The 25,467-nt window shown below is 46.9% G+C and overlaps 1 protein-coding gene across 1 annotated transcript; it reads left to right on the top strand.

Moving 5' to 3' along the window:
• The first annotated feature begins 231 nt into the window (after positions 1-231).
• Positions 232-23,830, top strand: CARHSP1 (calcium regulated heat stable protein 1). Its single transcript, XM_026049073.1, has 4 exons — positions 232-252; positions 12,258-12,450; positions 14,820-14,942; positions 22,609-23,830. The coding sequence occupies exons 2-4, from the start codon at positions 12,278-12,280 to the stop codon at positions 22,769-22,771; spliced, it is 459 nt and encodes a 152-aa protein (XP_025904858.1). The 5' UTR covers positions 232-252; positions 12,258-12,277; the 3' UTR covers positions 22,772-23,830.
• Positions 23,831-25,467: the final 1,637 nt, after the last annotated feature.

The following is a 25,467-nucleotide window of genomic DNA, read 5'->3' as shown; positions in this document are numbered from 1 at the left end:
TCGCAGCCGGGCACCATTCCCCGGCCTCGGGCTTGAGCCGGCTCCTCTGGCCGCGTTTCCTCGCCGGGAGCTCCGGTTTTCCCTCGCTCGGGGGGCGCTGCAGGGCGCGGAGCCCCGCGGGGCGGAGCGGCCCGGCCCGGCCCACCCGCCTTATAGCGAGGCGCCCGCCCGCCGCCGCCGCCAGCGCCGCCCGCACCCGGCCGCAGCGGCCGCGCAGAGCCCCGGAGCCGGGAGGAGCAGAGCCGGGCCGAGGTGAGTAACTGGGCCGGGCCGGGCCGGGCCGGAGCGGAGCTCGCGGGGAGGGGAGGGGGCGCCGCGCGGGTGCCGAGCGCGCCTGAAGGCTCGGCGGCTTCTCTGCTTCTGCCTCCCCTTCTTTCTTTTCGTTTTCTTTCTTTTTTTTTTTATTTTCTTTTCCTATCTTTTTTCTTCCCGTTTTTCCCCCTTCTCTTTTCTTTCTTTTCCTCCTCTTCCTTTTTTCTTTCTTTTCCCCTTCTTTTTTTTCTCTCTTTGCATCCTCCTTTTTTTTCTCTCTTTCCCTCCTCCTTTTCTTCCTCTCCCCCCCCCTTTTTTTTTCTTTTCTTTTTTTTTTTTTTCTCTCTCTCTTTTTTTTTTTTTTCCTTTAGTTTTCCCTTACGGGTGCCCCCGGAGCCAAGGTCCCTGAGCGCGCTGCTCGCCCACCCCAGCTCTGCTTGCTTGAGCAGCAAGGGCTGCTCTCTTGCCCGAGTGCTTTTACGGGCCTGTGAGCCGGGGTGTGACAGCGTGACCCTCAGCACGGATTTGTGAAGCTCAAGCGGGGACAAACCCAGGCTGCTCAGGAAGTGCTGCTCCTACCAGGAAGAGAAAACTCCTCACAGCAGGGGCTGCTTGCGAGGCTGCTGCAAAACTTCTTACCAGCTCCACAGGGAGGGTCTTTTGCTGCTAGCTGAACAAGTTACAGTTATCACCTCTGGTCACTAAATCTAAAAGCATCCACAATTTCCTGTACTATTCCCTTTTTCTGCAGTACACTTCTGCATCACATTTCTCACTTTGGAGAACTCACCAAGTTTAGTTTTTGGATTTGTGCCTTCAAATTTGGATTGTGAGTAATTTGGGGAGGGAATTTTGAGTTCCTTTCTGATGTTGTTTTCATTGGAACAGCAGAGCTACTGCCGAGAAGTGGTGTTTGCGAAACCAGCTGTAGAGCCAGCTGTGATTTAAGACAGTCGTAGRGATTTTAAAGGCTGCTTTGATACGATGCCTCTGATTGTTATTTTTTATGAGTCTTAGTGGGTTTCAACTACTGTTTGTAAGCTTCACGTTCTGATTTTTGTACTGTCTGTCTGGCCCAAGGGAAGTGCAGAGGTCTGGAGGGAAGAGGAAGCCAAGAGGTGTAAGTGCTGTCATCAAGGTGCCGTCAGAGCATCATGATGTGTGTGTGGCAAGTGTATGGAAGTAGATATATTTGGGAGTATAAGCAAGATTGAGAAAGGAGAGACTAGTCAATATATTATTCTTTTACCTTTTCTTCTAAATTTAAGTCTTCTCAGGAACCACTACTGATAATGTCTATGGAATAGACACAGGAAGGAAGTGATAGAAACTGGTCAAATCATGGAGGAACGTTACTGACAATTAGCAAAACGTAATGACGCTGTAGCCATTCAAAGCTACACGGATAAATAATACACACGGATATCAGCAGCAGGAGCTGACGATCAGTCTGGAAGGCGCCTGCCAGAGGGGGAGGAGGGGACTGAGTTTAAAAAGCGTAAAACCTGTTGACTTCCTCCTGGAGCCGGGGGGAGGGAGCTGTTGGTGCGACTAGACTGCTCATCGCTTCCCTTTTCCTCAGGAGAAGCAGCCTCTCAATCAGCAGGTACCTGCTGGGCGGTTAGCACCACGCTGACCGCCTTCCAGTACAAAAATTGCAGTGAAATGCCCRGTGTTTTTTTGCACCACAGCTCTGAAACGCAGAACTCAGACATCCTGCCTGTCTCAACAGGTTGCTGCAGAGAGCAAACCAAAGCGAAGCGGAGGAAGCGCAAGGCGGAGCGGGGATCTGAGCTTGCCTGAGCGCAAACCCCAGGGCAGCGTGGAAACAGTTGGCTTGCTCCTTTGTATCTCAGTCTAATACTGACTTTTCATCACATCCAGGGCAGCCTCCTGGATAGATCAGTAATTTTAATTTCCTGTGCCTTCTCCGAAACTGCTCCTTTTCACTTCTTTTTATTACTGTGTGTCAGTGATAATCAGTGCAGTCGTGTTGGAGGCCTCTGGGACAGCCYTTTGGCACGGTGCAGGGTTTGGAATTTTTCTCTTGGCACCTGTTTTCGTTTTTCATGGTGTTCATGTGGCTGTATCTTGTCTGATAAGGCATCAGGAACAGCACTAAATGAGGCTATCCACAGGCTGCCTGCTTTGCCCAGGCTCTTTAGCTCAGATGCAGCCAAAATGATGGTGCTCCATAGACCTGCGTGGAGCTCCTGCTGTGGGATTTGCTTCTCATTTTACAGGCTCCCGCCTGAAAACAAACAGCTGCTTTTGTTGCCGAGCAAGGGTTTTGTAAACAAGGCAGAGAAAAAAAAGGCTTTTTTTAAAAWGGGTTTTTGTTTTTCTTTTTCTCTCCTTTCCTCATCTATCTCATTTAAAAATAAATTAAAAAAGACATCAATGTGCAGGAGAGGATGTAGAGAACGGGAATCCACTTGATCACAGGGGCAGCTTCTCAGAGTGCCCTCTCCCCCCTATAATCAGCTGCAAGGTCCTTGGGGAGAGGATAGGAATAGCGCTGAAAGACACTTATTCTGCTTTTTTTTTTTTTTGGTGGGACATGTGGGATGCTGTGGACATGTGGATTCTCCTAGGAGAGAGGAGAACCCCATGCAGGTGGAATTGCATCTTCTCTGGTTTGGCTGCAGGGCTTACTGGTAGATGGAGTGCGGATTTGGCTCTTGGAAGCCAACCCCATCTAAAGGGCTGCGTTCAAACCGCCTAGAAACCCCCATCCCGCTCCAGTCGAATGGTTCCTCTGGTGCAACAGTCTCTTCCTCTGACTGCAGAGTTTTGCTAGTTCTTTTTTTTGCCTTTTATGTGTGCCTGTTCTGCAGCTTCTTTTTCCATTGGGATGATTGAAAATACAGATAAATAATTTCTTCAGATAACTGAAGAAATCTATTTTAAATAATGATTGAGCATCTTGGGGATAATGACACTGGTATGGGGAGATTGCTCCGTTATTGTTGTAATTTAGAAACTAAATAGTAGTTTACTATTTTTGACAGGCATTACTTTTTTGGCAGGCTRTCCATTGTGTGACTGTTGGGATTCTTAGTCTAATCTAGCTTTTGCCCCAAATCCTGCATTTCTGTGGGGAGAACTTTGTGATATAGCAAAGGTCTCGAGGGATATTTAAATATTTGGGAATTTCGAAGATAATGAATGTGAATTTGGCCTTTGGGTTCTTCCTGGGTTGTGCAGCAGCCTCTYGCTGCACSTTTCCCCCAGCAGCTGCTCAGGAAAGACACATGTGGGTCCCTCTGAAAGGTGATCAGGGAGCAGAAGGATAAAAGCAACGAGAAAACAAAGTTGCCCTGTGTTTTGCAGCCCTGCTCTTTACCCTGGTGGCTCTGTGCCTATCTGATTGCCAAGTGCCTTGTGCCRGGTGAAGGAAAACAGAGCCTTGGCCAGGTGTTTTCTCTGAATATTAACCCCCTGGTCCATTGCTGCGCCTCGTGGGCAGCTTGTGGCCTCAGGCAGGGGGTTCCAAGGTTCCCTCAGGTTCATCCAAGAGGGAAAACAAGCCGGGAAAGGCTGGTGAAAGGGAGTTGCATGTTTCCGTCCTTGCACCTTAATGAAAATAAAGCACAAGGTTGAGGATGACTGTTTTTCACCAAGCCTGGTGTGGCAGTGCCCCTCTGCACAGCGCAGTGAYGTACCCAGCCCCACGGCCCTGCTGGGGGAGCAGCCAGGAAGGGCAAAACTTGCCCTGTCCTGTAGGTTGTGACTTTGTTTCCTCTGGTGTTTGGAAGGAATCCGACTGCAGGGGTCAGGAAATCAGGTGGTGCTCTTTTCCATCAGACCTCTTCATGATGGAGAGGGGTAGGAAGGTGACTGAAAAAAAGAAAAAGATGAAGAAAAAGAGTAAGGAATACTTTCACAGTAGGGGATGGAATGTTACCTGGCTGCACTTTTTGTTACACCACGTTAGGGAAAGTGTGTCTGAAACGTGATCCGTGGGGAGGTATCAGGTTCGGAAGGAACATGCACTTTGTTTCCGTGCAGAGCAGCCTCTTTCCCTTATCCCCAAAAAAGTATGTTGGTGTATGTTGGCACTGGGGCATTAACACAATAGACATAAATAGTAGTATCCGTGATTCTAGACAGCTCTATTCTTTTCCATACATATCCAGCACATGATTGGAACTGTCAGCCTCRACATCAGAACTAAGTAAATGCTTTTTTGATGTATAAGTAGACCTGGAATCCAGCCTCCCACCAATGGTTCTGCTGGCCTTGCAGTTTGGGTAGCTTTAGAGCACAATACAATGTGTTTTGCCATTTAACTGGCTCTGAATGCAGAGGATAGATGTGCTGAGCAAGAAAGTCTAGTCTTTGTATACATGGTAATTAGTAAGAGCAGTCAGACTCTCCATGTGTCTGTTTGCTCACTAGCCAAATAAGTGTGACACGGTGCCTGTGTCTCTGGACTAGCAGCATGGTAAGCCACTGCTGAGACTATCGTGTTYTCTGAAATCAAATTAATAATAATTTCATTTTGGTGCTTCCCAAACTGCCTGCTAAGGGGATGTGGTAGAGGATTTGTGTAACCTGGAGTTTCCAAAAGGTTTGAGGTGTTTATTGAGGTGGTCACTGTCCTTTGAGCAGTTTTAGGGGGGGAGTGACGGGTGTGCCACTTGGACTGACTKCTGTTTAGTGCAGTCGTGGAGCTTGGTTGCAACATACAGGCACTGCTAGCTTGTCAATGCAGCGAACAGGGAAATGCATTTAAAGGTGCAATTCACTGGAATTAGTTATAATACTGATTTGAGTGGAGTTCTCACTAGAAAGAAGGTAAAATGGCAGCCTTTTTGGTTTTGCAGGTAGGTTGATTACATATGTTTAAAAAAAAAGGTAGATTTTTGAATATGTAGTTTATGTAGTGCTTGTCTCTCGTAATAATCTTGATTAAGCACTTACCTCCTAATGGAGCATAAGTATGACTTGCAAACAATGTTTGCTAATTCAGAGCTTGAAGACCTGCTGCCTCTTCATCCAAAGAAGAATCTAAATGGGAAATCTCCCATGAAGTTTCCTGGTAGCTCTGGGTGCCCTGGATGTGCCAGGTTTCCCTTGCTGCTGCTCGCATGCCGCCTCCAGAGCTCAGATGTGTGTCTTGGCTGCAGGAAGCAGGTGAGGAGGGAGAGGTGCCTGCAGGCAGAGGAAGGCAGGGCTACATCACATCCATCCACTCAGCTGGTGTGCAAGCAGTCTTGTTTTCAGTCCCATTCCACCCTGGAACCTCAAACTGGAAGRTAATGAGACCGGAATACTCATTTGAGTTTGAGGATAGGAACAGGGCTGAATAGCATCAGTCTTTGGAACCACAGAGGTTCATCCAGGTTTTTGCATCCAAGGATCTAGACAAGACCCCTCCAGGCCTCGCGATACTGCTGTGAAGGAGGTTGTTATCTCAGCTTTGGAGCTGAGGAAATGAGGCCCCAGAGAGAGGACTCGGAGTCGTGCTGCAAAGCACTGGCTGATCTGGYATGAGATTCAGAGCAGTTATTCCAGGCTCCTGCTCCAAACTTAATGCGTCGTGTTTTTCTTTTGCATAATACAAATTCCAGTTGTTTCTATGGGTTGTGTCATGGGATGGGGGGGCAGTGGGAGGGAGCACAGGGGTGACTGACACAATGCTCTTCACTCACGTGAGGTTTTATTGATATGGACAATGTTTTCACGGGATTCTAAGGCAAGGTCACTTATTATTTACTGCATGGGGTTCAAGATACACACGGAATTATCAAGGAGACCGTCCCACTGAGCTATGGGGTTCAGGTTGGAGCCCCTTGCTTTCCAAACTCTTGAGAGAAGCCCATGTGCATCTGGATCCAGTACTAGTGGCAGACCTGGTCAGCAGTTTGTGACGAAGGGATTTTGTGCACAGTCAGGTCAGYAGAGTTTACACGTTCCACAAAGGAGCACACTATAGTCACTTAACCATGAATCTGTTGTGCAAGGATCTSTCAGCCTCGAGGAACCTCCTTGAGAGGCCTCCCTGCTCAAGGGGAGATCCTGGCATGCAGCCTGCTGCCATGCAGGGAGAGCTCCATGGCTCTGTCCCCATGTTTATGGGATAAGATGATCCTTTCATTTCAGAGGCCTTTTCCTGGTGTCTGCAYCATTAGCCCTATCTCCCCATCAGGATGCAGCCATCAGGGCTGTTTTGATGTCTGAGTAGGGGAAGAAATAAGGGAGGCACCTACCAGGATCGGATAATATCCCTGGTGGTTAACACCTGAATAGGGCTACGTGTGAAGAGTCAGGTTGAGCTGGGGAAGGAGCACCCAGCTTGGGATGGGAGAGGGTTGTCATTATCATGCAGTAAAAGATTGGGAGAAGTGCTCTAGAATCAATAAGGTTGAACACTTCAATAAACCTATTTATTTTACCTTTCTTTGTGAAGTATGCTTGAATAGAAGGCCTGTTCTTGCAGTTAGTTTTCTTTGACCTAGGAATTCTGATAAAATTCCTAGGCTCCTGTTACTGACATAGTTGTTCAGCTCTTGTAATCGAGCACATGAAACGCTCCTGCTRGCAGGAGATTTTGGAGTAATCAGAAATTTGTATGAACTGTAGTGAGATATGCAGAGAACAGGCTGAGAAATGTAGTGGAGGGAAGAAGAAAAACACAAATGCAAATGTTAAATGGGCCAGTGATCTAAAAGCTTTTAAGTATTAACTTCTTCCATTAAGATACAGGTCTGCTACTCCTCCTGTCTTCAGGGAGTGTATGGTGGGGGAAAAAAAAGTACCTTTCCTTTTTGTTTGATTTCAATGGAATGTGCATTTCCACATGCCTGAGTGCTCTGACTTTTAACACAGGTTCAAAATGTATTTTGTTAAATGGTCTCTGTTAGAGTGATAAAGGAGGTAGACTTCAATGCAGGTAGAATGTGGTTTAAAAACTTTGTTGTAGTAGAAAAACCCCTGCTGAATGAGCCCTTTGTCTAGGGAGGAGTTGTCCTCCTGGGGCTTGGGAAGCAGGATAAGATGGAAAGACTTCATGGTCCTCAGGAGTATTTCTTTCTTCCTCATTAGAAACAGAATTCCCTTCACTCATGTGTCACAGGCACAGAGGGATTGCTATTTGCTAAGGCATTTCGGCAAATTGTATATCTGTCAGTGATGAGCTGGTACTGAAGCAGCTTCCTAATGAGGTCTTAATCACAAAGCTTTGCTTAATTAGGGTAGCTGGGACACCAGCCTGGCGTGTTTGGGGTGATGGCTGGAGGGTGCACAAGGCAGCGAGCTCAGGGATGGCCACTGCCCTGGAGGGGCCAGAGAAGGAAGATGGGCAGAAAAGAGCAGCTCCTTCCTGAGTGGTTTCTGCCCTTATGCTGCCCCTCTCGCTGAACTGCTGGCAGATGAAATGTCCTCTGAGGATGAGATTTTCCTTTGCCAAGACTCGTATGCCTTATAAATTGCTATGGTTATAGATCTTRGTAATGCGATCTGTTTTCCCCAATTGAAATTGTTGGTTAGGGAAGAAATACAGTGAACTAATTGTTCCAAGTAACACTTGAGCCAYATAAATATTTCAGGGGATTTCAGCAGCCTTAAAAGGCTCAAAGTTGGACACGARCAAACTTACCTATAATCACAGATGAATTTTTTTGCAATGTGAGAGGAGACTGAAGAAGGAAAAGCATTTCAAAAGTGCAGAAAGATTTATCTACGGATATTAACGTTCCAATAAAAGATGTTTTTGCACATGGCTTTTGAGCTGTGGAGCTCCTTGCCAYAGTATGCTGTGGGTGCCAAAGGGTTATATGAGCTCAGGAAGGGGCTGGAAAAWGAAAGTTAAGCAATCCCACCCTGCCATCTTTAGCTTAGCAGTTGTTTAAGCTCCAGGTGCTGGGAAGATGTTTGGGCCTCTTCCATTAGCTGCCTGTCCTCATCCTCACCACCAAGCTGTGCTGGAAGGAGCTCCTGAGGAGGACGCTCGTGCTGACCTCTCTGCTCTTCTCTGGGGAGAGCTTTCCTTTCTCCCCTTTCCCTCTATTGAAACTATTCTTTAAACTGAGATTGGGTGAAATGGGATGTAGCTCTCACCTCAGTTTGTCTAATTTATTYCTGCTTTTTAAAGAAATATTAAGTGATAATTCAGACCAATTTTTGTGAGCAGACTGGCGTTGTGGCTGGAAGCTGCAGGTGGCTGTGGGTGGTGGCTTGGGGACGTGCAGGTCGGAGCCCTGCTGGTGCCAGGCCAGCCCCATCCCAGCTCGGCCCCAGCTGCTGCTCTCCAGCGTCGCCCGCCCTGAGGAAGTCCCCTTACTTCATCACTGAAGGCAGCTGACGTGCTGGCCTGTGCAACCCTAGGCAGGCGCTGGGGTTTTTCCTTGCTTTATCCTGCCTGACTGATAATTAGAGCTTTGCTGGCTGTGGGGACAGTTGGGCAGTGTCCTGGTCTCATTAGCAGCAGGTCATTGCAGCCGTGGTCACTCCCCTGCGCCGGGTTAAGAGCGCCCTGTTAAACCCTCATCCCTGCGCTGCCACAGCAGACGCGGGTTGCAACTGCTCRGCGTTTGTGTTAATTGAAACACCGGCACTAATTGTTGAATTAGTCATATGCAGAGCAGCAGAAAGGGGAAGCTCTCGCAGCGTTTCATAATGCTGTATGTTTTGCAAGCGACTCAGGGACGTTGCTCGGTGCAGCGGGACCCTCGCGTGGGYGCCCTTGGTGCCCGAGGGTGCTGGGGAAGCAGTTGCAGGGGGCAGAGCAACCTGGCCTGCTGCTTCAGGTGCTCTGCAGCTCGGTGAGAGGTGCCAGGGCCTGGATGGTCCTTCAGGAGATCAGGGACGTGTTGGGAAGCCCAGCAAGGTCATGGGGGTCCTTGGACCTCATAGCTCCAGGATGAGATATGCTGCTTGTGGAACTGCATGCTGGAATAGTTGTGGTTGAGGATCGCAGGGTGCCATCTAGCTGTGCTTTCCTTGTTCAGAGCTCCTAAAAATCAGCAGAGGAGCAGGTGAAGCTCGGAGGAGTTTGTCTGCATGACTRTCCTGGAGGAAGGGAAGGAAGGCAGCTGCTTAGTGTATACTTGGAAAGCAGGACATTTAAACATAGGCTAGGAGCTGTCTCTCCAGCTAGGAGAAACAGTGCTGCCGTTGTTTCTGAGTCCAAGGAAGGCCCAGAGGAAAGCAAACAATTTTTCAGATTTCCGGGCTCTTCTTAGAGGTTCGAGTGGACGAGCAAACTTGTGAGACGGAGGTGAGAACAGCTACTGGTGCTGTGCAAAGTCACACTGTCCGGAGGAGGCCAAGCCCGGCCTGGCGGGCAGCGTTTGTGCACATGCCCTGCTCYGTTGTGTCCTGGACTGCTGTGGCAGCGGCCCCTCCGGAGAGCACAGGAGGGTTGGGAAAAGCTTTCCTGCATCTTGCACCACTGCAGTGCAGCAGCCACCTCCGTGCGAGCAGCAGAGCTCCTGCTGTCTTCTGCGTGAAAATCCAGCCGTTTACAGACCGAGAGATTCCCTGGAGTCTCTCCCCATGCTCCATCCGTTTGGGCTTTTTTCCAAGCACTTCCTTGCAAGTGTGGTGTGGTGCTGGGAAGGATGAGTAGCTTCAGGAAAACTGCTGGTTTAAGGATATTTTTAGGACTATGGAGTAGACTTAGAGAACACTGAAATGATTGTATATGTAGGAATGGTGGTGGTGTTTACGTATTTGCCCTCTCTTTTACTTTTTTTCCATAGATTTTGGCAGTATTTCAGAGCTGTTGTTGTCTGTGCTCRGTATTTACCTATTAAAGAGGCCTCCAGGCATCATTTGCGTGGGYACCGTAGCCATTTGTTTTGGAAAGAAAATATGGCAAATGTGGATTTTTTTTTTTTTTTTATTTGGAAGTCTCAGATTGTTCCATAACTTCTGTGGATGAGAGGATGTGTATGAAGAAAACAGGTTTGTTCAGCTAAAATCTTTGCCTTCTCTTTTTGCGTAGCACTTGCTGTGCCTTGTGTGTGGCCTGAGCATCTGGGATCACGCTAGGGAGAATTAAATCTTACAGGGACTTTGCAGTGGGGAAAAATCACTCACTTTCCACCGATTGCACAAGTGGCTGTGGGATTTCACTGGGGTGATATTCCGAGATTGCCCCAAGGCAAATAGATCATCCAGGCTGCCTGCGTGGCAGCTGTGGGTCGTAACCAAGAGCCTAACCCTTTTTGTTAACTCCCTGACCTATGTGAAATAGTGGATCACCTGGAGCACGTTGGTGATTGCAGCTACAGACGTGTTCAGGCACCTGCAAGACGGCTGCAGGTACTGGGGTCTGCTCGGAGCAGGGTTGAGTTTTGCCTTTGTGTCTGGCCACGAGTGTCCCCAGCACCAYGCGTGACACTGGGGAGTTACAAACCTGCCCTAGTAAAGACGCATTCAATAAAAGGAAGGAGCCTAAAGCAGAGTTCCCTCAAAATTTGAGGAGCCTTCCTTAGCACAAGGCTGCACAGCAGATCCCTTTAAGGAGAAACTTGGAAAATCCTTTCCCTTTGGTGTTACTGTCTCGGTCCCTGTCGAAAATTGTGCCCACTGCACTGGGTGTAACATTGGCTAGTGGGGCTAAAACYCCATTCGTTTAGGAGCAGTTTAAAGCACTGTTTTGCTGGCACCCGAGAGCCGCTGCTCYGGAGGATGCAGTGGGAGACGTTCATGCTGGAACAGGACGAGCAGCCTCCCTGTCTTCCAGCACCCGGAGCAATTCCAAACAAAAGACTTTGTTCCCCGGTGACTTCATTCTTGAGAGGCATTTTTAATTTTAGTTTTTAACTTGGTGAAGACTTAAGGGTAATTTGTCGCTCACAAGAAGAATGCGGCTCTCAAATGTCATGYAAAGGATCCGCTCCATAATTCATGGGCTGGGGAGTGTGGGAGGCTAGAGGAGGGTGCACAGCGAATATGAGAGATTTAAGCTGAATGAGGCTCTTGGTGTTAAAGGCAGCTGTTTGTGCCTGCTGGATGTTTATTGGTCCTGAGCTCTGCATCTTTTGCTTTCTAGCTCATACACTTGTATAATCTTTCATATATAACATATATAATTGGTAAAAATAAGTGTRGTGGGACTTTTTCTTTTCCCTTCCAATGTGGAAGGGGATTTGTGCAGCAATACTGGACTGGTGCTACTTTATTTCTCTTCTATCATTGTTGCCCTGTCTGTGGAAATTTGGATTGTTCGGGATTAGGGACACGTTGCTGTGCAAGTGTTGGGAAAAGAGACCTTTTCCCTTCCTGTTGGAAGAAATGAGTAAGGACAAGGCTGAGAATGAGCCTTGGGAGTGTGAATACAAAGCCCTTGGGTGCTGCTGGGCTGGGCGAAGGCTCGCAATTACACCAGTGTCCTCGTGTTTCTCCTGCATCTCTGTGCAGTTTGCAGGTGGCATCTGCTGGCCGTCCCTTCTGGCTCCTCTGCTCGGCCTGCTTCCCCTTCCCTCCAGAGCCAGCTGACTCTCTGGCATTGCTGAAGTGAAGTAGGGAGCTCGCTCATGATTTTCTTCTTCCAGTAGAGCTGAAGGTGTTAGAGCCTCTTGACAGAAGTGTGATAATAACCGAACAGCAGGAAGTGAAGCTGGTTGCATGGTGAAATAACCTCCAGAAGGGAAGCTGGGTCCTTTAGCTCTGCATTTCTGCTCATAATGCTTCCCAGAGGAGCAGGAATGGCCCAATCCAATCCTCCCAAYTGGGGAGGTGCACGGCCTATGTGGATGCCTGACTTGGAGCTGAGGGCTCCTCTTTGGGAGGCGACACTGAACATGCAAGATGCCCCGTGTCAGTTGTGATGTAGTTGTGGATTTTCCTTCAGGGGAGCATTCCATTCACAGGAGCTATGACGAAAGCCAAAAAATGAACTCACTGACACGGAGAGGAGCTATTGGTGCAAGCGGGTCTGCGAGTACAGCTGCAGGAAATGAGTCATGTTTTTACAAAAGCATAAGCTGAAAAACGTGTGCCTCTTACATGCGCTTTTCCTTCTTGGGCTAAATCGAATCTCCTCTCTCTAGGTTTTCCTCAGGCATCAGGAATGTCTTCTGAGCCCACATCGGCTGCTCCCGAGCAGTCGCCCTCCTCTCCGCCCTCGCCAGGCTCTCTCCATCTGCCCGAGAGCCGCAGGTCGAGAGATCGCTCCCCGTCTCCCATGAGGGGCTACCTCATCCCCAGCCCTCTCCCAACCCGACGCACCAGGACGTTCTCAGCGTGAGTATTACGAGGGCTGAATTGCACCCACAGAGCCAAACTGCTGCCTTTWGGGCAGAAGGATTGGCCCATCATGGAGCTAAAGGGGGTCAGATAGTTTCTCATGTCTGGAAGATGCTTCAGGATTCTACTGCTGCCTCTTCCCCTGTCAGTTTTGATGACATCAGAATTCTAATCCCAGTTGCCTGTATTTTTTTTCTCTCTCCTTTTTTTTTTCTTTTTTCTTTTTTTTTTTTTTTTTTCCAGAGCAGTTTTTCCTCTTTTCTGAGGTGGTGCTTCCCCTCAGGCAGTGAGATGTTGTTTTTGGTGTTTCTTCATCACCACTGTCGTCATCTTTGACTTGGCTTTTCTTCTTGCCACCCCTTAAGGACTGGACCAAACTTTCTGGAAGTTTTGGTTCTTTTACCCCTGATACTTGTGTTACCATAGGCCAGGTCATATTTCAGGGATAATCCATGACCCTGATACTTCTCAGAGGATTTTTTTTCTTCTTAATCACCTTTAATATCCCTGTCTTAAATTTTCAGAATTTGCTCAAGTAGATCTCTAAAATAATGTATTGGTTTTCAAGATATAACCTGCATCTCTCTAGTTGTGTGAGATTTTCATATAAAATAAGCATTATTTTTTCTGCTGTTTTTAAGCTATTTGAGGTAGTGACCCTATAGCAGAGCCTCCTTTTTTGGTCCCTCTCTTTGGCCCGGTGGTGCAGTGCAGAGGCTTTCCTCACCAAAAGTATATTCCTTTGTAGTGCAGCGATTTGTTCCCTCTTGGAGGACAGAGGATGTTATTACCTGATTCTGTCCTTCCGAAAAAGAAACGCCCAGTGCCTGGGGCAAATGGCCCCAGGGAGGTGCTGACCAGCAGAAGGCAACGTGGATCTTTCCATTAACCTCCTCAGTGGCCTCTGAATCGGGGTCTGAGRGTAGAGCAGAAAGCTCTAGTCTGTCCTTTGCCCTTTCTGACACAATTTGGCAGATACTTCTGTGCAAGAGAGGCCTGGCAGTGCCGAGCGAAGCTCTGCAAAAGGAAGACCTCAAGCCTGCAGCTGGCCTATTTTAAGTGCTCCTTAATCTAGTTGCCGTGTTTATGTCTTTTATCATCTTTCAATTTATTGAGCTCTTTTCTAGAAAAATTATCCGTACGAGTTTGAGGCTTCATTAAGATTGATGCTATTTATATTTGTACTTTTCTGTTCCAAATGAGATGAAAAAGAACAGCAACAGCAGAGGGAAATATTGTATGCTGTCAGGTACAAAAAAAAAAAATATCAAATGTTCTAAGCTGTGTAATGGAAATATATTGCTAAAAAGAGCATAATTGACTTGGTAATTGGGGTTGACCTTGAAAACCAGTTCCAGACTAGCTTGCCTCACTGTTATGTTAATAATGAACTCTAATTCTTCTCAGCTGTTAATCCTAGGCTGGCTCTTTCAACCTAAAGTATTTGAGTTTTGGCTCCCACAGTTCTTTAATAGCTGTTAATTAGTGTAGGAATCCTGTTGTATTTGCTAACCCTGAAAATTAAGAGTTTCATTTTTCTTTTTTTCCTGTGTGCGTGTCCTCTTTAAACAAAATGAGCTCCGAGTCAGTTCTGGCCCCAGAGTTTTATGGAAGGGCTGAGTGTGCCAGGCAGTGCCTTATTATTCAGTGGGACTGTTTAATTTTAGTTCACTGCAGATGTGGGGTCTTGTCCCCCCACTGATTTATCTTCTTGAAAGATGCAATTGAACTTTAATGGCTTTTTTTAGGGCACTGAGTGCTTTTTTGTGTAGCAAGCAAGCACACCCTGGCGGGGTCAGCTGCATGGATAGCTTCATAGAGCTAAAAATGAAGTGATTTAATGAAATGAAGTGTTTTCTTCTCTCATTCCTTCTTTGTTCTTTTTTTTTTTTTTTTTTTTAAACATGACCCACCCTCCCCACTCCCCATATTTTTAAAAACATGACTTCAGGCAGCAAAGTTTAAATTAACATGATGAAAATGATGTAAAAATTGCCATGATGCATATAGCCAAGTGACAACCTAATCACTTACTGAAGGTTTGTCTTGAAGATTCAAAATAAAATCCACTTCCAGTACACGAGCAGCCTACTGGCTTGGGCCCTAATGGGATGAGAAGGTCCTGATCTAGTAACTCCTTTGTTTAAGCCACATAAGCTGTTTAAAAGAGTTTGCTTCATTCATAACGGTATTAAGAGAGAATCGTCTTTTTTCTCTCTAAAGAAAAGGCTAGGGGCAAAACATGTGCAAGAATAACTACTTGCTGCAGAGTGAGAATTTGGGTGGCTTTCCTCYTTTTGCCTATTTGGAGGTTTTGCCGTGGGTGGCCAGCGCTGACCCTCTGCTTTGTGTGTCTCCCCCTGCAGAACCGTGAGAGCTTCCGAGGGCCCCGTCTACCAGGGCGTCTGCAAATGCTTCTGCCGCTCCAAAGGCCACGGCTTCATTACCCCCGCGGATGGAGGGCCCGACATCTTCGTGCACATCTCGGAGTAAGTCCCCTGGGCTGGAGGGGGAAGCCCTAACTTCAGTTTGCCTTGAAAACCGAGTGTTTCTGTCACATCGGAGAGAAGAATGGTTTGTGATGTGCCACCCTCGTCTTGAAATAGGAGTTATGCAGGTGTTCCTGGCAGCCACAATTTCTGTATTGCAAATTTGCTGAGGTAAAGAACAGTAGATCGTCCTGCTGGATATCTTAAAATAGAGCATAGAGTTTCACCTAGGCCCAGAAACCTGAATTTAACAAAAGCAAATCGTCCAGGCAGTCTCCAGTTTTAATTTGAAGACTTTTAATACTAAGCATTTGCTACTTCTACCTTGCACAACTTATACCACTATTAAACTAAAGGTTACTTACCCTTACTGTTAAGAAAAGCCATGCCTTATAACTTCCTTGCATTTGGCTAGTTTCAGCTTGTATCTGTTTATTGTTAAGGCTTTCCCTGCTAAAGGGCTTGTCAGTACCTGACACTTTCTCCCTTCAACAAACAGAGATTTGTCACCTCTGGATCCAGCTTTTGCTAAACAGATTGAGCTGCTCAGGTGGACTTTTTTTTCCTCACAGTCTTAAACAATTTCCAGTCTCCTTTTCAGAGTGTGCTGCAGTATTTTAAAGAGCACAGTGGTCCCCTTTCAGTTTAAAGAGATAAAATCTCCTTCATATTCCCGTTCTGTGCCTCCTCCTTTACATCCCGTAATCGCATTAGCCCTTCTTGCCCCACGTCCTGTGCCGAGTTGCTTATCTGCTCTGAGCTGCGCCTCCTGCGTAGCGTCAGGGCGCCGGGGTCGTCCCCGCTGCCGTCCGTCACCCCCGGGCAGCGGCAGCCTTTGTGTCCCCTGCTCCGCGACGCGTGGGCGCCCGCAGCCACGGGCTGCAGATCGCGCTCAGCAGCTGCTCTGTCTTCATTATTTATTGCTCTGCCAAGCTGCAACCTTCTGTCTTCTATTTGTTTCTGTATTGACTCCCAGGAATTGATCTCTGTAGACCTCTGTTAGATTGCTCAGTGTTTTTCCTGGAGATCTAAAGATCCTGGAGATCTAAAGAACATCTTCATCACTTAATTGGCTTCTGTATASTTTTATTGCATTGTTATTGCACAGTTTTGAAGCTCTATAATCCTAATTTGTTCTTTGCCTATAAATCAGTGGTAAGCCAACAAAAACCTTGCTGAAGTTATTCTTTTACTCCAAATACTCATGTGCATAGTGTATATATCATCTTGTATACATCATCATGTATATATCATCTTCCTCCAGATGTAATTTATCCGTTGACTAGCATTAATTGTATTTTACTTCTTTGTTAATTGAATCTCGTATCTTTTTGCCCTTGAACGTGCTTTCAGAGCAACTAGCCAGTTGGTACCTGACTTATCTGTCCTTGCCTTTTGAGCAGGAGCACCCTGGCCCTCTTCCAGTCTCCTGAATGTTTTCTTCATGATGAACATTGGCAAGCCAGAGCTTTTTAGGTTTCCTAATCACRTGTGGGTGGAGTGGTCTGATTTAGAAATGTTCAACACTAAGAAAAGTTATTTAATAGCCGTTTTTTTCTTTTGTCTAGTACAAATACACAGTCTTTGTTTCCAGAATAACTTTAAACAAACATTTCTGAATCACAATTTAATTCTTTTACTGGGAAAATCCAGTCTGGCCTATTACCTTTACTGATTGGCAAGGGTTTAATTAATCCCTAGAGATATCTTCTGTCTTTTGGACTGCTCTGTGTTTATGTATACAAAATGTAAGCTAATCTTTTAGGCATTAATCAAATTTTGTTCAAGGTCTCCATATATCTTTCTCTCCCTCACCAATAGCCCAAGCCCAGTAGTCTGTGCCAAGTAAGAACATCTATGGTGGTGGAAGGTTATGAAGAAGATAGGGGGGACATTCTCCTCCTCCATCTCCTGTGGGTCAGCAGTGCCTGGGCCATTCTCAGCAGATGCTTAACCCAAAGAAACCTTGTCATGGAGAACCACTGCCCGCCCGGGCAGTCTCTTTCCACAATTCACAGCCCTTGCTCTTTTCTGATATTTAATTTACGTTTCCCTTGCTTTCACTTTCACCCTTCTCTACTACTCTTTCCTTCTCCGTAGCAGAAAAATAATTCCACTTCACAGCCTATCATTTGTATATTGGAAGACCACTTTGGAGACCATTTCTCTTTCAGAAATATGATGATAAGTTTAGCTCATGAATTTGCAGGATTGAAGGATATGCTTTAGTGAGACAGCTATTTTAGGCTCGATTTTGCTCCTTTTGAAGTCAACAGGATTATTTTCTATTGAACCAGGACTGGACCATTATTTTAAATGCTTCCTCTGTAGGTACATTTGCAGGGCTTAAATTAARAAATAGGTGATGTTTCTCCCTCAGCCTTTTAGTAAAAAGTGCTRTTATTAAGGCACTGAAGATTTCAGCACATTGTGTTCTTTAACTGCTCAGAGTGTACTTGAAGTAGTTGGAAATAGCTTTTAGTCCTACATGGCAATGATATCATTGTCTTAATTCTGATGAAAGGCAGCATTAGAAAGATGAATTAATAATATCTTGCTCTTCAGTTTATTTCACTGTGAATTAGCAGCTGATCTCTCTTAATGGGAATTGCTTATTACAGCAGCGTGTAATATCCGAATTGCCGTGGCCCGCAGGGTCTCTAATGGCTGTGGTCTGTGCAGGGTGACTCTCAAGATGTTGCCTGTGTTTATCATGAGATATTTTCCTACGTATTTGCTCAGCTTCTTTCCTCAGGTAAAGCTGTACGTGGGAGTGAGCCATCAAGCTATTCCCTGTCTCTCTTCAGGACAGATCTAACTTGTGAGGTGGCAGAGGAACATTTTTGGTGGTATCGGTTCTTCCTGCAACCTGGAATTTCAGGAACTTGGGTAGAACAGTGTTCTGAATAGAGAGGAACAATCTAGATGGTGGCAGCGAGTGAATGTTTTGAGCATCAGTGATCAGTCTGCTTCTCTTTCAGATTAAGGTGATATTTTACGTGAAATTGCAATATAAAAATAAACATATTTTCCCCCAAGCCTTGGGGGATGGAGAGTCTTCCTGAGCCGCCTGTGGCGTGCACAGCAGCCAGGGGTGGTGGCAGCTCTGGTGACGGCACCACCGACAGTGGTGGTTTCCTGGCCTGCCTTACGGAGCTCTGCACAGAGCATCTGTGGCTGAAAACYTGCTGCCACGACTGCTTTCTTCTGCTTGCTGGAGGTATTTTTCTAGTTGATAAACGCAGTTGTGCTAGGAAGATGTTATGGCTCATTGGGTGTTGCGAGGCTTTAGTGCTTTGCCCTTCTCCAGAACTGAAAATAAAGTGTGCTTACTGGTGGAGTACATAAAGCTGCAGCTGGCAAGCGTGGAGGTGGAGAACTTTCTGAGATTGTAACTCAGGCTAATGTGTTTGGGAAGCTGGAAACACGGGAAAACAAATTTGCCTGAAGTAACATTTGAAAAATCTYTAATTGCTTCTTTGGTAATGACATAGCTAATGAAGGAGAGGATGGGCGTGTGTGTAGGGGGTGGATCAGGGCATGTGAATCCCTCCCCACCGCTGGGCCAGTCTGGTGGGGATCGAGGGCCCACAGAGGCTCCTTGGCCCCTGGGCCCCGTGTTACGAATGGGGCTTTGGCCTCAAGCCTCCCCACCCGCAAAGGGGAGACAGGGAGACAGGCCACCCGTGAGCAGGGCCCGTGGAAGAGCCCTGGGCAGAAGCAGCCGGTTTCTTTCTCTTGCAGAAGCAGCTGGTTTTACAGAACAGGAAAGGTGTGTGAGGAGCTGGTGGCTTTTCTGCAGCTCGCCTGTGCTTGGCTCTGAAGGGGAAAATGCTGCATTGCAGAGAGTCTTTCAGACTGCCCTTCAGGCTGCCTTTTCCTCACCCCATGCTGAATGGTGATGCTGTAGAACTGGCACCGTCCTTTTACTTTTCTTATTTTTTTTTCTTTCTTTTTCCCCTCTGCTTTGACACACAGTATCTTTGGGTCCCTGGAGAGATCCGGGTAATTTCCCGTAATTTCCGGGTAATTTGCTGTAATTTCCTTGCATGCTATGTCGTGATCTCAGGAAGGTTTATGTTTATCACRTCTGAAATTTAGGAATACTGAACAGGGTAGAGGAGATCTCTTGCTGGGGATCCCGGCAGGTACAGCCCCATTCCAATTTCCCTCAAAATTTTCCAGTTTTTCCAGTTTCCTTCAAAATACTTCGGGCACTGGATGACTTGTCTGCTCCGGGGCCGCCCGTTCCCGTTCCTGCCATGCTGCTGTGCTGCTGGATCTGTTGCTGTGTTTAGGACAGAGTGTGCAGAGGGAAGAGAGGCGGCCGAATATCAGACATTGCTCGGGAGGCGTTTCAGTCAGACAGGGAGAAACTGAAGGGTTTCCCCCTGTTTCACTGTTGGCTCAGTGGTTTAATCCATGCCAGGCAGTGCAGGATTCAAACCCTGGCTGCGCTGCAGGCAGAGCAGCATCGTGGAGCCCCCCGAGCCTGGGGCTTCCTCGTGGTTAATGAGCACAGAACGTAACTGCCCTTGGCGTTTGCTTTCCGCACGCGTCACCGTAGCCATTAATGCGTCTGAACCCGAGTTGGAGCCTTGCAGAAACAAGGAGCTTCTGTTCCTCTGACTTACTGATGCAAGAGGGCATTTTGCTGTGAAGTCCAGATGCCTGGCAAGTCTTTGTGCTCACTGGTGTCTTTCTCTTGGGCCACAGTGCACCGCTTTGGGTTGAATTAGCTGCTGGAGAGTAAACGCGGAGCCTCGGCTATCCCTGAACACGGAGGTGGGAAAGGTCCTTGGAAGGACGCAGGAGAGGGAGATGCGTCAGTGACCTGGCAGGGARCTGCAGGTTGCATCTTGGATGAGGGAGCACCCAGCAGAGGTCTCTTTGGGACAGGCCGGAGCCCCCAGGACTGGGGCCATGGGCTGTGGAACCCAGCACGGGCTGCCTGTGACAGCATTTAAATTTAGTGACTCTAGAGTTGTCCATTCCTCGCCATGCCCTGCTGTTTACAAAAAACACGTGGGTGTCCTGGGAGGTGTGTTGAGGTGTTGAGTGGGTGCTTGGATGTGCCCAGGACGAAGGAGCTGCTGGAGCCCTGAGGAGCATCCGTGCAGCGCGGAGCGACGCGGGATCCCAAACCGGGTAGACCCGAATACACAAAAAGCTCTTGCTCCAGAGTGTTTCCATTCGCCTCAGGCCTTGTCCCAAGAGGCTTAACTGGAGCTTTGGAATATGAATAGCAGCTGTGAGAAGAAAGAGCTAGAACATTCCTTATTTAGGTAATTTCCTAATAACCTCCCAGTTCCCTAAAAATAGTGCGGGATCAAATGCTCCACTGTAGCAGATTGGCACCAAGCTGGGAAATGGGAGTTGCTGGATAACCTAAAGCAAGTTCTATTGTGTCTTGCTGTGACACTGACATCAGGAAAACATTTCCTATTTTTAGTTTAATTTGTTGAAATGACTTGGAGTTCTTTGATGCGTAGATACCTGTTGCACTGAATGAGAATATGCATACTGATATCTTAAATAGCAGTGAAAATCCACCTTCATTTGTAGATCAACCTTTAATATGTATTTAAATGATCCAAATTATATGGTCTTCTATGATCTTAGATGATCTAAAAATATTTAATCAGCGTGTAACATCCAAAGAGATTTCCGTGTTTAACTTCCTCCAGCAGACAATGCAAGGTAACCTGTGGCATGAGTGTGACTGCTGCAGAGGGAATCRCTTTGGAGCTCCCTGCTTTCCTTCTCGGATCTCCTGAAGCTCGTTTGTGTGACACATAAGGCAGCTTCACCCTCCTGCAGCTTGTGCAGGGCTCTGTCACCCCAGGTCTTCAGCAGCCCCAGCACCTTTGAGTGTCATCAAATCCTTCTGTCTTATGAGCACCAAAAATACCAGGAAAGCTGCTCATTCCTGCTTCTACACATCATTTAGTGTCCCTGCTTGCAGATGCAGCAGAAGCAGCTGCTCTCTGGTGGGCCAGCACTGCCATAAGAACGTTATTCACAAGTGAGTTTAATCAGGCTGCAAACTAAGACCTTTGCCCGCTTGTTTTTCGTAGGCACTGGGGATGGTGAGTTAATAATAATCTCATATTCGGTAGGCACCAAGAGGGGCRGTCAGAAAGCTGCAGGAAAGAAGAGTACGAGGTCTGTGGGAGATGAGTTTGAAGGCCGACCACAGGGTGTGAAATTAGAGCTGTTTGTGTGTCCAGAGCCAGCTCTCGTGGCTGGTTTTGCAATCCACAATCCTGGTTTTGCTCCTCTAAGTTCATGTCAACAAGCAAGCAAGCAAGAAGACAAACTAGCGCATAAGGGAGGAAATCCTGCTGGGGATGAATGGAACTTCATCAGGAGCTTCAGCCTCCTGCACTGTCAGTGTGAATGCAATAGGAGAGGATACGATCCCGTTGGCATCATGCTCCATCCTCACAGGAGGGCTTCCCGGTGGAGAAAAATACACCTTTAGCATTGTATAGATTTTAGTGCTAGTCTGGCCTTCTGGGCGGAAGAAACAGGGGTAATTAACCTGATAATTTAAACTTAAGAGGTTTGGGTCAGCAAATTACTTTCTAATGAGTTAATGCAGTTTTTCTTTTCTGTGCAGAGCAGGGGCTGTAGATGATTAGATGATGCCACAACCAGCAGTCTAGTGGCTGCCCGAGGACACGGTGGCTACACAGGGATAACAGGGCCTGTTCTGTAGTCGTGTTGGCTCCTTGGCTTCCCCTTGCCCAGCACGCAGCCTGTGTCCGTGCACTGGGTAAACCATTCCTGGGTGTTCACTTCCTGGCGGAGCAGGACCATTCCGGTTGCCAGCACACTTACACTGGGATTCATTTATTTTTCAATTTGAAACACACATCCCATGAACAACAATGAAAAATACCCCATTTTTAGCACTCGAGCTSTACTTGTTCCCAACTCCAACGTGAAGATTCAAGTGATAAGTAGTGCCTGATTCCCTGCTTTGCGAGGGGCTGATCCTCGTCAGGTTCATACAGCAGAGACCTCTGGTGAAGGAGGGTCTGTCATGGCTTTTCCACCTTCATTTTATATTTCCATTTCCCAGGCCTGGCTTWGGACAGGCACGCTTGGATCTCGAATGCTGCTGGCACCAGAGCCRGCTCCCCAAGCTTGATTCCAGCCTGGGAGTGCTCCTGGCACCTCCTAACAGCTTTCAGATCTGCATTTAGATACGTTAGGATTTTCAGTATCAGGTTGATACCATCAGGTAGTGAACAATAACTTTTCTTCTACGTTTCCCATGGGACAAATCACAATTTCTGGTCACTTCAGCTTCCCCTGTACACGCCTGCTTACCCTGTGCCATGCCTGGGTGCCGAGAGCCTGAGCTGCCCTCTAGTGCTGCCAGGGAGGAAGGAGTGTAGGAACACAGAGCTGCTCTGCCCCAAGTGCTGCCCGAGATCGGGGTAATTAAGCTAATTAATTATGGRGTTGTGTGTTGGTGCTGTATGTAGTGATCAGGTACGATGCTGCTGCGAGATAGCCAAAATCAACCTCATTTTTGGGCAGCTGATGAAAACTGAGTGCGTACATGTGCTATTGGTGGTGATGAAAAGGGGCACTAACGTGTGGAATAGCTCCGTGCTTGTGTGGCTGGCGAGTAACCGAAGCTCCCCCTCCGCAGCATTGAAGGCGAGTACGTGCCCGTGGCGGGCGACGAAGTCACCTACAAGATGTGCAGCATCCCGCCCAAGCACGAGAAGCTGCAGGCGGTGGAGGTGGTCATCACCCACCTGGCGCCCGGCACCAAGCACGAGACCTGGTCGGGCCACGTCATCAGCTCCTGAGGGAGCAGGAGGGAGAGCCCGGCGGGAGGAGCTGCTGGGGTGTCCCCAAGGCAGGAATGGGCCCACACTGCTGGTGTACAGCTGGCTTGATACTTAGGAAAACAGTTCAAAATATTGATGAAAAAAGTCTATGTATATATCTATAAATGTGTTTACAAAACTGTATTTTAAAGAGACCTAGTTTGTGTGCTTTTTGGGGGGGGATTTGAGATGTTTTTGTTCTCTCTCTCTCTCTTTTTTTTTTTTAATCTTGTCAGCGGGTTCCAGTAAAAGCCCGTGTGACTTCGGGGGAGATTTCCAGGAAGTTTTTCCTAGAGCGACGGCAGTGATGAGAGACCCGGCCCAAAGGCGCTGTAGGTGCATGAGCTGGTAGGTGTCCCCTTGGGTGACACCTCTGGGCCTCGTTGCAGGTAACAAGCAGTGCCCAGACGCACTGGCTTGAGAGAGAGGGGTTTGTTGCTTCAGTTTTTCATCGTGGAAGGACGTTCTCAATCCRAGTCACTGCCACCCAACAGAAAGTCTCTCTGCTTGTTACACCCCAGCAGTTCTGACAGCAACAACTGGTTGCCCCTCAGGTGCAATGCTCTCAATGATGTCTGCTTCTGTGTGGAATATTATGGGTTTTYTAAAACCTGGATTGTTTGTGAATTTACTTTGGTGCCTTGATGGTTGATTAGCAACAGATTTTATAGGCCAGTACTTTAAAAATAATGATATAAAACAAGCAAAGTGCTTGGTTGCTTCAAGCTAAGCAGTAGAATGTAGTAGAGTGGTGAAGACTTAATAGCTTCCGACTGTGGTGGAACTTGCACCAATCTGACCATTGCCATTGATGCAGATAGGTGATGCATGTCTATTTTCCCTTGGAGAAGGCAGGACAAAGCCAATGTATTTCTAAAAGCAAGGGATATGCTGTTTGGGTGTGAGCACGTATGCTTGGCCGCGCTCTGCTCGCCCTGGCCCTGGCTCTGCTCCGCCTGCAGGTCCCGTGGGTCCAGCGCGTGCAGCTCTGTCAGCTCGGAGCCTCCTTGCCCGCTGGACAGTTTTCCAAATGAAGCATTTTGCTCTGTTATGTTCCTAACGGTGGATTTTTATTGACTTTGCAAATAAAAACAATAATTAAAAAAAAATGGCATGAAATTCTCTTCTGTTAATTGCACGAAACAGTGTAATATCAGCTGCCTGCCTGCCCTGTTAACAACCAGCCCTTGCAGTGTCGTGAAGTATTTTCAGGCTCTCTTGCACAGCGGAAGAGAGTCTCTCCCAAGGAGGTCTGACTGGCGGAGAGCACGGATTATGAAGGTTAGTAACTATTGCCACAGCTTATTTTGTCTTGATATTATGCTACAGGATCTTTTCTTCTTTCTTTAGAACACCTAAGATATAGCAATATATATTCCACTGTGTAGTAATAATATATACAAATATATACGAGTTCTACTGCTTAGTAATATTATAAACATATACATGAATAATAACTATATATTTCATATATTATAGTAATAAATACTTTTGTATATGTATACTGTGTATGTATGCTGTTACTACATATCTAAAACCATTTATTTCCATTAGATACTAYTTTATATTAGCTGTTATTTCTGTAAGTGTAGCAGGGCAAACAAGGGAGAAGGGCCTGGCTGTTCCAGCTGAACCTTGGGGCAGGCAGCCCAGCTGGGGCTGCTGGAGGCAGGAAGGGTTGTGCTTGCTGGGGGGTTTTCTAAATTCACACTAGTGAGAATAGGGTGGAAGCACTGACAATCTCCAAAAAAAGGAAAAAGCAGAAGGTTTTCAGCACAAACAAGTTTATTTTACAGCAGCACATGGCTTTGTGAAGGAGCAGTAAGGTAGAAACAAGCACCCGTGGATTTATTTATTATTTTCTGCAGAGGGAGGTGGTTTGCTTCTCCGTCAGCACCCTGTGTAAGAGGCAGCAGATAAACCTCAGCTACTGGCAGTGGCTATTCAAGAAGCAGCAGCAGGCTGCAGTTTAAGATTTGTACGTATGCAGGCATAAACATTTGCACATCCCCTGCGGTTGCTGAGTTTGAGAACACATTTGAATTTCACTCTGTGCAGCATGTTTTGCAAGGCGAATTTCTGCAAAGACAGGAACCACCAAGGGGCAAGTAATCCAATAGTGAGATGCATCACATCCATGCACATGTGCATGTACCCAGGCACAGAGCTGCTGCACCCAGGACTGTCTTCAAGCAGCTTTCCTGGTCTAAGGTTTGTCTTCATTAAAACCTTTATACTCTCACTTGGGCAAGGTACAGATGCTGGGACCAAATGGGCACCTGAGAAGCACTAGGTTGGATGCGAGGCCATCACACCCTGCTCTCCTTTTCTGTGAGCCCTTTGGGGCTCTTTATTCACACAGTGTGGTTTATTTCTATTGCTTTAAGTATAGAAATAAATGTTAGGCAGCCTGAAATCGGAAAGATTCAAGTTAGTCATTTCACAGTACTAATGAGTAACATACAACCAGCAGGTCTGCCTTGCTTTTTGATTTGCCAAAACGACAAGCTGTTTCAARGAGTGCATTTTCATAGTAAAAGATTTTTATATTCATTTTCTAAAGTACTAAAAGCTTTTCTAAAGCTACTTTCCTGTTGTCAGATAAGAAAAGTAATTAACTGTTACAGTGATAGTGTAACTTGTATCTTAAAGGTTTTTTTTTTTTTTTTTTCAAT

Source organism: Nothoprocta perdicaria, unplaced genomic scaffold (genome assembly GCF_003342845.1).
Source record: "Nothoprocta perdicaria isolate Ctin4 unplaced genomic scaffold, notPer1 scaffold_59, whole genome shotgun sequence".
Taxonomy (NCBI): domain Eukaryota; kingdom Metazoa; phylum Chordata; class Aves; order Tinamiformes; family Tinamidae; genus Nothoprocta; species Nothoprocta perdicaria.
This window is presented reverse-complemented; position numbering and strand designations above follow the sequence as displayed.